Source organism: Protomyctophum parallelum (genome assembly GCF_964188405.1).
Source record: "Protomyctophum parallelum genome assembly, chromosome: 13".
Classification (NCBI taxonomy): domain Eukaryota; kingdom Metazoa; phylum Chordata; class Actinopteri; order Myctophiformes; family Myctophidae; genus Protomyctophum; species Protomyctophum parallelum.
The window spans coordinates 19168937-19181398 of NC_139708.1; the positions used below are offsets into that span (position 1 = coordinate 19168937).

General features: G+C 40.6%; 2 protein-coding genes across 2 annotated transcripts; one reads left to right on the top strand and one right to left on the bottom strand.

The window, feature by feature from the left end:
* The first annotated feature begins 13 nt into the window (after window positions 1–13).
* Window positions 14–3025, top strand: polr3k (polymerase (RNA) III (DNA directed) polypeptide K). The gene is made up of 3 exons (XM_083780258.1): window positions 14–305; window positions 2208–2295; window positions 2551–3025. The coding sequence occupies exons 1-3, from the start codon at window positions 195–197 to the stop codon at window positions 2676–2678; spliced, it is 327 nt and encodes a 108-aa protein (XP_083636384.1). The 5' UTR covers window positions 14–194; the 3' UTR covers window positions 2679–3025.
* On the bottom strand, window positions 2863–10793 carry cdip1 (cell death-inducing p53 target 1). Its single transcript, XM_083780256.1, has 5 exons — window positions 10658–10793; window positions 8002–8157; window positions 7164–7310; window positions 6007–6298; window positions 2863–5213 (listed from the first exon to the last, which is right to left on the bottom strand). The coding sequence occupies exons 2-5, from the start codon at window positions 8084–8086 to the stop codon at window positions 5102–5104; spliced, it is 636 nt and encodes a 211-aa protein (XP_083636382.1). The 5' UTR covers window positions 8087–8157; window positions 10658–10793; the 3' UTR covers window positions 2863–5101.
* Window positions 10794–12462: the final 1669 nt, after the last annotated feature.

The following is a 12462-nucleotide window of genomic DNA, read 5'->3' on the forward strand; positions in this document are numbered from 1 at the left end:
CCGAACCGGAAAAGAAGCCGGACCTGTCACCTGCCTGAGTTTTAGTTTCCATCACGCTGGTCTTCACTTCAGATCACAAACATCTTCTTAAAATACTTCAAACGAGAAATCCAGTGAATGATAACCACCATACATGGAATGTTGCATCGATCTGATTCTGTTTTGGCGATAGTGTAACAGATTATGACGGTAGAATGCTCCTTTTCTGTCCAACATGTGGAAATGTTTTGATTGTCGAGGAGGGACAGAAGTGCATGAGATTCGCCTGCAACACATGTCCATATGTCCACAACATTACAAGAAAGGTAAATATACACATCATCCCTGTCCACATTGGTAAGGTTATTATTAGCCCTGGAACATGTCATGAATCATGGCTAGGTTATTATCAACTGTTGAGTTAAATCCAAACTATTGTAAAAGCATCAGGCATCAGTTGTCTCTGTGATTTGTACATGTTAGCACAATTAGCAGAGACTTTTAAACCAGACTTAGGCTACAAGATAAACGCAATGCAGAGACGGTTGCCTCAGTAACTAATAAGGCTGCAACATCAGTACAAATGTACTATAATATGTACATTGGACATCTTCAGCATAACTCCTTGTTCCCAGGCACTGTACACTAGAGAAATACACTGACACTCCCTTGGCTTTTTGTATATTAAACTATAACATTATACTAATTTACTAGCTCTTAATATACCAATTGTGATAACTTGTCATTATATTTTGATGAATGCCTCAAGGTTTACAATGATCTCAAATCCCCTTTTAGGATGCCTATCCTGGCAGTGGCATTGCTGCAAGCAACTATACTATTTTTGAGTGGTGCATCACTCCTATGCCCAGCTTTGTTTGTATGTATGTATGTACTTAGACCTAGAATGCCTGTGATCATTTAATTATACTTCGTAAATTTTCATGTATCACAGACATAGATCCCTTCTGGTAATGCTGGTAGAATTGAAACATCGGCGGCATAAATGTGATAAATGCTCTGTTTGTACTCACCCATTAAACAATTCCAAAGACGTGGAGTGAAAAATGGTCCTCTAGTTTTATATCCATGTGAAGGTTCTGGCACAAAACGTGTATTTAGTCAATTATCTCCACTTTCTCAAGAGATGCACACGGACATCTTTCTCTCCGGGTGAGGGGGGCCGGAATAATCGATGAACTGATTTGACAAATACGTCCTGTTTACAAATACGTCCCCTCGCCCAGAAAGAAAGATGTCCGTGTGCATCGATGTTTCAATTCTACCAGCATTACCAGAAGGGATCTATGCCTGTGATACATGAAAATTTACGGCGGCGGCGGTGGCTCAGGGGTAGAGTGCCTGGATGGTAACCATAAGGTTGCCAGTTCGAACCCGGGCTCCCCCAGAGTTACTGTCGAAGTGTCCTTGAGCAAGACACTGAACCCCAAATTGCTCCCAATGTGCTAGTTGGTGCCTTGCATGGTTTCCGCTGCCATCGGTGTATGAATGGGTGAATGTAATGCACAATCTCTGTAAAGCGCCTTGGATAAAGGCGCTATATAAATGCACCATTTACCATTTACTGTACAGTATGTATGTATGTTTAGGGTACCAACAGGCGGCGCCGCTCACTTCAGACAGGTCTGATTTGAATATGTTGAATCTAGAGTTGCATCACCAACCATTGATAGCCCCTACATCCAAACAGAATCTAAACGACGTTAAACTCGCCAACATTGCAGCTGTACGGATATCTTGAATTATACTCTATCTGGGCAAGGTTTTTCTTTCATAAAATCAGACCTGTCTGAAGTGAGTGGTGCAACCCTGTTGGTAACACACACATATACACACACACACACACACATATACATACATACATACATACATAGGGAGTCAGGGACACAGCCAGGGACGGACAAAGCTGGGCATTGCTACCCCTGTAATAATAAACAATTATGTGAATGTGAAATGTGAATTAAATAAATCTTTACAAGAAATATGTCCACAGCATTACAAGAAAGATACATTGTGTGGGGAGGATTTTCTGCCTTAGGACACGGTGGAGGACAGGAAACGGGGAGAGAGACTGGGAAATTAGTATTACACGCAGGAAAGGTCGCCAGGATCGGGATTTGAACCCGCAACACGCTGCCCTGGACCGCTAGGTCAGCGGTCCTGTCTAGCTTGACACAGCTGCTTGACAAAGGCGTTTTCCCTTACAGGTAAACAACAGGAAATATCCCAAACTTAAAGAGGTCGATGATGTTCTGGGTGGAGCTGCAGCCTGGGAAAATGTAGATTCTACTGCAGGTAATTATGCCTACTGTCAAAAATAGATTGTTGTAGCTTCACATCTCCAACAGCTGAAAGTCTGTCAAATGTAGTCATAAATGGTGTTTGCATTCATTGCATTTCATGTGTATGAGAAAAAATACTTAAACCCTGTTTATTTGCCTCCATTATATACACACACCATTAGCCAAGCCTTTGTGACCCAGCCGGTTTCCTAGTATACATTCATAGAAGAATTTTGAGCACCAGAGTAACACGTTTTTGTGTTTACAGAAAAATGTCCAAAGTGTGAACATGCTCGGGCATACTTCATGCAGATTCAGACCAGATCGGCAGATGAACCTATGACGACATTCTATAAATGCTGCAATGCCCAGTGTGGCCACCGATGGAGAGATTGATACCTACACATATTGCTTTATTTTGGAACATGCTTAGCTTATTGCAAATGTCCCATAATTACTTAAAACGTTCTCCTTTACTTTAGATTTTCCCATTGATATTTTTATTATTTAAATGGGCTTTGCACTTTTGTATTGAGTATGTAAAATAATATTAAAGATGCATTTCAATGGAAAATCTTAATCATGTTATGATTTTTATTGATAAAATAGTACCTGTATGCAACAGTCAAACAAATCTTGATTTACATAGTTACACATCACAGACATTTAAAGAGCAATGCAGATCATAGCTATCCACAATGGCGTACAATGCTTCGTATTAAAAGTACAATGCAATCCTTCAACTCAAGATTGTACAGTTTTTTTTGTTTTTTTTCTCTCACACAAGCCTCAAGTCACATTTTTGAAAAAGGTTCCTGGAGCACAATCGGAACCAGCCGGTGAGAAAGTCATTAGTTAACTGTTCATGCAGACATACTCTGCATCTCATCACTGATAGGGAAGGGGGGGGGTGGTTGATGGACATGCTGACCATACAGAATATGTTCCAAATGTGTTATTTAAATATTTAACAAATATTTGTCTAATCCGGTCTTACTTGGATGTTATAGCATTTACAGTACTTGCAGTCAAGACATAGCCATGTACCTGTATTTGCCTTTGGTGTTCTCTAACATGCATCTGAGCATTGAAGTAGTCTTGAAGGGATGATGTCATTAGTAGGGATACAGGGAAGGCCTATAGTGCATTATGATGTTGCCACTAGTACAAGTAAATCTTTTGCTAACATACAATTCCTTTTTTCTAAACTACCTACCTATTCACTCAGGCGCTAAACAATCATCAGCCAACATTATCATGTGTAAGGGAAGGATAAGCTATTTTAAAATGGTGCAATGAGACAATACAGCTTGACACAGGAATCTCAGCAGACTGGACATATGGCCAGTGAAGAGGGGGACAAGATTATGGCGATGTCATGCAGGGTGTTCTGATCACTCACTATGACACCCTCCAGCATGAGCAAATACAATCTATCAGGATTCAGGAACACCTCACTCCTGTTTATCCTGATCAAATGCATATGAACCAACTGGGTCTCATTCCGAGCTGATGTAATCAACTGGAATACCACAAATTCTTGGTAATCTACAAGATCACATTGACCTTGTAGATATACTCGCTATTAAAGTACAGTATATCAAGCCCTTTAATTTCATATGCAGTTTTTGTACAGACTAGATGCTTCCAAGTCTTTAAGAGATGAGCAATTTTTTTTAAAATTTTAGATCATGAGATCTGTCTTTCAGATAAATTATAATATTGTAGCAATGAGAATTGAGCATTTGGGGAAATATGGATTTCAAAAGAATACACAAGGTTGCTTTATTATCAAAACAAAGTACAATGTTGGGCAAAGTGTATTGTGTAACAGTATCTGAAATCACCTGACTTCAGCCCAAGAGATACAAAAATTAAACATTAATTCCCAGCAGGAAAATTAGTTCTCATTTACTTCACAATAGAGGGTATGCACGTGACAACCTCATCATACCCGGACGTTATGGGGAACGCCTACTTGGTGGCAAAAAAAAAACCTACTTTCTGGCCCATACATCCAAACAGAAAAGTCCTGATTGCATTAAACAACGTTAAACTCACTTTATGAATACCCTCTATAAGAAGCTACATGATTATTTAATTAACCGACATTCAAAGGAGGAGACACTATTTAGAATAAAGAAAATATTAAATTATTTAGAACACAAATAATCAGACATGGACAAAATCTGTAACAAAGTTCTTAATATTAACATTAAAATTATGGATAGAATTAAAAAATAAATACAAACTAAAATACTGACCCTGCAAATGTTGACTTGTTTAAGTGTGCTTCTCAGCTAGATTCACAGATTGACAGACTTCAACTAAAATAAAGTGACAATTTTCACAGCTTTCCCCAGCTAGAGTGAGGCCTTCTGCAAACTAATATTCCCTCCTAAATGCATAATATTCTGTAACGTTTTTGTCCCACCTACAGTACAGTATTTCCAGGCATCTGTTTTTTTCTTCTTCCAGACAGTACATGACTACAACTAAACTAGCCAATCTTCATAGTGGCCGTTTTAGTGCCGTTGATTTCATTAATGTCCAGTGTGAGGTTTGTACATTTCAATGCATAAAATGTATAACACTAAAAATGTGTATATACAGTAAATACAGAGTGAACTTAATGATTAAGCTGCATCTAAAATTAAGTGGGAGGAGGGGGGACGGGGGGCGGGGGGGACGTAATCTTTTTTTTAAAGCAACACAGAGCGCAAACCGAAAAAAGCCATCACTATTAGCAGGGGGGAGCTTTGAGTTTTTTTGAATGTGTGCATATAATACATGTCTCCGTAGCATACAGCCGTCCGTGGTTAGCATATACGCTTGTATGTGTAGATGTAGCCCTTACAGTAGGGACAGCTGTGGGTCACGTCCTTCAGATCATCAATCAGACAGGGAATCAAACAGCAGCCAAGGTCACACCTGGAGTAGAGGAACAAAAACAAATGAGGATGTAACATTATGCCAATTACTACACGTTTATTTCATTTCTGATTTAGTCACGCCACAATAAAACGGTATCAGGACAGGCACGCATGTTTAACCACAATAAAGTGATACTGAACCAGCACAAAGACAGCGTGCAGCAATGTGACGCTGATCAGCTGTTTTTGAATAGCCAAAGTGTAATATAGGGCCTACGTTGTTAAACACTTAGGTCAAGGAGAGTAGAGTAAATGGTTAACCACTTAAGCCCTGGTTAACCACTTATACAGTATGCCCTAGATTACACTTACCGGTAGTCGAACAATAGTGTCATGCAAAAATAGACAATCTACAAGCTGGAGGAATTTCGCCTATAATAGTACAAGGACAAAATAGGAACACCAGGTTGAAAAGATTATCTGAATTTTAAAAATAAATAAATACAACATAATATGCTGTGCTATATAAGACCACTACTGGGCTGCTGTCACATACTGTATGTTTTTAACCCCGTAGTATACTTTGGACCACATACTGTACATGCAAAATGTGTGCAAATAATATGAGCAAACAGTGCAAGGATAGTATAGATGGGCTTAAGACCTGCAAATTAAAAACTCCCAGACTCCAGAGGCCGTCATAAACAAGTGAAATAGGGCACAGGACTAAGGGGCCGTCACACCTACTGACAAGCTCATCCCCATTCACCCATTCATCAAGTAATCACGGTAATCTCATAATTGCGATCAGGCAATTTTGTATTATTTGTGACAGGCCTGCCAGCACTTACCCCACAAAGAAACAAAAGAGGCAGAAGAGTGTGTTCATGAGGCCGACGTCGTGGGAGATCCGGGTGATGATGGCCTGCTGGCAGTGTGGACACACTGTCTGCACTGGCGTGGACTGGAACATCTCCCCCTGGAGGACCGTGACGGTGGTGGCGGTCCCCGGGGGCGCCAGGACGGTGGTGGTTGTGTGGCCTCCCATATGGCTAAAGTGACTGGGACCAGGGCCGAACTGACCAGGGCTGAACTGTCCTGGCACGGGATGGGCAAACTGTCCGGGTGGAGGGTAGAAGCCGCCTGCAGGTAAGTGAAATACACATTTTAGCGTGTAAATTTGTATAGATGCATGTAATATTTGAAAGAGTTTTTTCTCCTTTTTTTTTTTTTTACACACTTTTGAATATTTGCATGTTCATCTTGTGCATATTTTCTTTTATGGTATTCAACCTTTTGGTTGGCATTGCTCAGAACACCCACACAAATTATGTAATAGCTCTGTTTGCTGTCTATAACTACTGCAATTTATTTTACAAAGTTTAAGTTTTAATTCCAAACAGTACTGAATTGATCACACTTGCATGCCGTTATGCTTATTTTATATTCTGTTGTACGCCGGTGTTGTGTGCTGAAAAAAGGCAGATCTAGGATATTTCTTGGCATGCGACACCGTAGTACAACAAACTAAGTATAAACCAGTAAGACGCCTTAAGGGCAAGAAGTGACCGCAGGAACTAAAGCATGAAAACTTACAAGCAAATTAAGGCTCTTCAAAGCACACGTGAGGAGGAAAAGGGCTTAACACAAATTATGTAGTTACATAAAGCGTCTGTAGGAGGTGTAAGATGTTAACAGTGTTAATAGGCAAGAGGGTAACAGAGTTTCATTATGTGCTGGACATCAATTGATCTGATCTACCACAACTGAACTGCCTTAACACTACTGTGTGTGTGTGTGTGTGTGTGTGTGCGTGTGCGTGCACGCAAGAGAGTAACAGGAAGTGTTAACAGGAAAGCTTGACTGCTTCCTGTTAACAGGAAGTGTGTGACAGCTTCCTGCTTGGTTTCATAATAACTGCGACGTGCGGTTGCAATCAGGTTTTAAAATGCACAGCAGCAGGAAAGCAACAGCACCTGGTGGCATGGGCATAGGCATGGGTCCTTACCTGGTGGCATGGGCATGGGCATGGGCATGGGTCCGTCCCCTGGGACATGTGGGGGCAGGAAGCCTGGCGACGCCTCATACGGGGGTGGACCATATTCTGGAGGTAAGGGCTGTCCCTGTGGAGGACCTGTTCTCACGGGAGCGACATCTGAAACATGAAGCACATCTAAACATGTCACTGGATCCATGTAAATCAATATTGATTGATGTTTTCTTGTTTTTATTTTATCACATTTTTTCAAACCTTTGCCATGTCATTATTAGTGTGGTTGCCCTGGCTGCAACAAGTCTATAGTAATTGCCCGACTATTTATAGAGCACTAGTTTCCAAACAGTGGGTCAGGACCCATATGTGGGTTGTGGACCGATTTTTGTGGCTTGTGAGTAAATATCCCTTTATTTAGTTTTCCCTAAATCTTGTTATTAATCATTCTAAAAGGTTTTAAAAGAAAAACACAAAAGCTGAAAAACAAATCACACCTGTGTGAACAGAGTGGTGCAACGCCTCTCTCTCTCTCTCTCTCTCTCTCTCTCTCTCTCATATATATTAGCAGGCAACAGTGCAGCACTGTCTCTCTCTCTGGCAACCACACACATGATATCCCAAAATTGTGAATTTTCTGATTCATTATTATGTTTTATTTATACAATTTCTTTGGTCAATTAGAGGTTCTAAATGTCGCATTCCACATTGCAATATCAGTGGGATGTTCTTTTTTTCATATTAGATCATATCCAATATAATAATAATAACAGTAATAATATCAGGCTCTTGAATAAAGCTTGTGGGACATAAAACCCAAGGGGCATTACAGTAGTGGTTGTTGTAACATTATTACCAGAGGCAGCAACTTGACCAGTCTTCTCCTCGATGAGTGGGGCGCTCGGGCCTCCTGGGTAAGGAGGAGGGGGGTCGCTGGACATGCTGGCCGGATCTCGAAACAGGGGAGGGGCTGGGGAGGGAGCTCACACAGGGGTCCTCGGACTCACTGTCTCTGAGAGAGAAAAGAAAATCACAGCTCATTACCCTCAAACAACAAAATCACCAAAATGTTTCAACATCATTGTTTCAACAAATGTTTCAACATGTTTCAACATCTCATGAAAATGGGATGCACAATTGCACATGCAGATCCGACACACCAAATATCCGACATGCGCTGCTGAACCCCCACTTTGATATATACTTTATACAATGTAGACCCCAATCTACATTGTAAAATCCGCAGAGTTTATTTAACTACGTACAATGTACAAATGGAGGCTTTTGTAATTTGTACACCAATTTGAAACCTTTGTGGTCCCCGGAACAGCATTGTTCTAATCTAGATAATGACTTTTCTCCTGGTCTTTATCTGGTTTGGCTGGCAGTAGAAGCCATTTTATTTATAGATAATTACATTATCTATCTCTGTGTGTATGTATGCATGTCAACATTTACAATAATTACATTTCTCCTTTAAAAAAATGAAGTAGAGGAAAACATGACAATAAGATTCCTGAGTAGAAGAACACATTAGTTATTATCTAATAGATCATAGCCATGAAATGCTCACACATACTTTCCTTTTAGTAAGTCTGCTGCCAGCAGGTACATTTAATTGTGTAACCGAGACCGTCCGACCATGAATTTGATGAGTGGCAAAACATGGCATCGTGCCAGTATACATCTGGCACTATGCCAAAACAGTGCAAAATGAACCTAGCTGGTGCCCAATTCTGAAATCCATATATACCAGTATGTGGTTTTCAACCAGTGGTTCTTGAGGGGTTCCCTACCTGGAACCAAATGCACTCTTATGGACCCTTAAGTGTCCATTTGGTTTCATTTTATGCTCTCAAGAGCTACATTATTGTTCTGCATTACTTAATGCAGAAGTCTACAAAATTAGAGAATGTAGAATAATTGTTATTTTTGATCAACGTTTGCCTGTTATCTCTCCTATGGTACCAACATCAATACAACATGGAATTGTGGACAAGATCTTATCCAACGACAACAAAATATTCTAAGTTTTGGGTCTGAGAGGCTACATCTCGTCATCCAAATGGTGGTTCGTGGACATTGGTATGAAAAAGTGGTTGAAAACCACTGCTATATAATAATACAGTGGGAATAATAAACAGTGTGCTCGTGCTGCCTGATAAAGAGTAAATTAATTTCCCTCGATTATTCTGGGCGGGAACCTTTTGGTGTTTTAAGCATTATGTTATACTTTAGCTATTGAAAAATAGCAGATCGAGTGCCGTGCTACGAGCTTGTAGGTCTGCTATTTTTGAAAAATAATGAAAAATGCAGTGCAAATCTTTGAATATAAGATTCTCAAATCTTTGCTTCCGGGAACAACATATTTTCAGATGGGGGTCGGCAGCCAATTACATAATAATCTTGGGGGTCCTTAACATGACATAGTTTGAGAACGACTGACACATAGAAACATGGGTTTTTCAGAAAACTGTCAGGATTTAGAAGACATTTGTAGAAGAATCGTCCTCAGGTCTAAATGGGTTAAATCCATTAGTTCGCTTATACGTCTCACAAGTTGTGGGATCTCATCAAATGAAGGCACACTGGGACAGAACTAATCCAATCAGAATAATCACTTAATAGATAACCACCATGTTTGCCAGTCTGGCAGTGGTTTACATCTTTTAAATCAGCTGTCACAAATGCTGCTACTCATAAACCATATGGCAAAAAACAAGGTAGGCCTACAGTATACTTAATCCACTTTCTTCTCAGCAAAGCATACTTGACAATAATCCACCTTTGTGTTGTAAATGTAACATTAAACGCTGGGAGTGATCACTCAGCTATTCGACTTATCGATCTTCTCCACTATAGTACTATACAGAGAATGGTCAATCCATACATTGATCATTCTCTGACTGGGAGACATTCTGAAACGAATGCTAATGTTATTAACCCAGCTAATATATTGGCTATTTTTACACAGATAAGATTATCCAGCTCAACACTGTTAGTAATAGTAGTAATTAACCGTCAATTTCCCACGATGAATAAATACATGACGTAATGCTGGTGGCTAACGTTAGCATTCAGTACATGATGGATCTGTCAGACACGCATTGATCACCAGTTGACAGCTGGTGACATCAGCTGATCGTCGTTTTAAAAGCACAACAGAACAAAACAGCTGGTATTTGATGCTGACAGATACATTAACAGTTATTTTGATGTACACTCAAGAGCGTGAAAACAACAAACGTTAACCAAATGGACCCGTGAGGACGGTTACATTTGTCATCTCTCTCGTCTCGGGAGTTACAAATTGCATGAGGGGGTATTATTACAGTGTAGTTAATTCTAACGTTAGCTAAGCTAGCTAGAGCGTTAGCAACAAGGTTCGTTTTAAAGGCTTGTCATATCACATTGATGTCATCATTAAAGCTAAACTCGGGCTAAAAATACAAAAACAATCGAGATGTAATAACGCTGCCCGCCATGCATGAAACGCTGCGTTGTTTATTTACCTGCTATGAGCGCAGTTATAACCAACCGGACCGTCGGTCGAACTGAAATGTTCCGACGTCGCGTTAGCTCCGTTTAGCCTCCTAAGTAATAACAAGAGCCAACATCCGCCTCAACGAACGAGCGCTACTAACTGGGAACCACACACACACACACACACACAGCAGAGATGCGCCGAGGTTATGTCAGTGACATCACAAACTATTTGGAAGAGGCCCTGCCCCTCCATGTGTTGTTGTTATTGTTGTGAGTCAGAACATAGCACTTCCGCATGTTGGTGACGTCACGTAATTTACCTTGGTATCATTATTCTACCTCAGTCTTTTGTAAAGCTGAAAGGGGATTTCTTTTCTTTTTTTCCCCATCCACGAAAGTTCCAGGAGGATCCAGCAAAATATTGCACTTTTACTCCACTACAATTATATGACAACTTTAATCTACTTTGTAGATTTTGATTATTCTTATTATTTACAAAACATAAATTAGCCACTTTTAAAACCTTGCGGTTTTAAAACTTTTACTTTAATTCAAAAAAAGTGAGTACCTACCTTTTCCACCACTGAATAGGCCTATAGATCTTTACACTGGCCACCTGTATGTGACCGAGGCCCAAATATGTGGGTCTGTTCGGGGATAGGGCCGAGAGAATCCAACCTTCCGAAGTTCCGGAAGGGACAGATATGATTCTCTTGAGGCAAGCGGTTTTTGGTGTCCGGCGGTCTATAGCGCGATCTTGGTATGGAGTCCTAGGTCGGCGTCCTGATCTCGGTTCTTAGCTTAAATCCGTCTTGCGTAGGCACCTATATTTATAGTGTTGAGATGTCAGAGGTATGTCAGAGTGAGGTCGCAGGTCACCCCCACCTATGGTCTCTTGACATGGCTGGTTGCTATTAGTGGCCTTGGAGTGCATATCTCTGCCAGGCTGGGTTGCCTACCTACCAGGGCTGGTGATGGTGTGTGCAGCTGTCAACACATGAGGAAGCTGGGGGGTGGGGTGTCAAGTTTGTACACCTAATGGCCAAACTGCACCAATGGCCAAACTCCTTGCAACAAAACACAATCAGTTGCGAAAAAGTTGTACCATTAGAGGCCATTAAGGCCAGTGCACAACAATGCAACTCCTTGCAACTGCCATTGGGGATAATGGTTACAAGTAGTTGCAAGTTACATTGGTGTGGACTGGCCTTCATGGTGCAACTTTTTGCAATTGAGTGTCATTCCAATTTGGGGATGGCATGGCAATGCCATGTGTACCTGTGAGACGTATGAGCTATCAAATGTAGTGTCAGAGTGTGAGTGCCTCCCTGGTTACTTTGCATAACATAAGGTCTTCAATAATGCGAACAAAAATAAAAGCCTGGGTACCAAGGCTAGGTCGTCAACCACGTTCTAGTGCCATACGTCATTGGTGTCTGGTGTCAATTGATAATTGAGGAGTAAGTGCGTACTTACTAAAACAACAGTCCATCCAGGCATCCATCCAGGAAAAATATTTTTGATTGTATGACCTATTATAGTTCAAGGGTATTCTATGCCAAAACATGAAGTGCAAGAGGGCTGCTATAGCACCACCATACGAGAAGAATTTGCGATGTACTGTAGTCTGTAACTATAGGTTCTTCTTTGGCCTACTGCTGAAACGTACCCCTTTCTTACAAAATGTAGGATATGTACGAACGAACGTACCAGAGGACCGTGCGTACTATGATGGTCTCTGGCCTGACAGAGATAATAATTCTTATTTAAATAATAGTTTTATTTCATAGCATTGTTCATAGGCTACTTTGATTGATTGATTGAAATATTT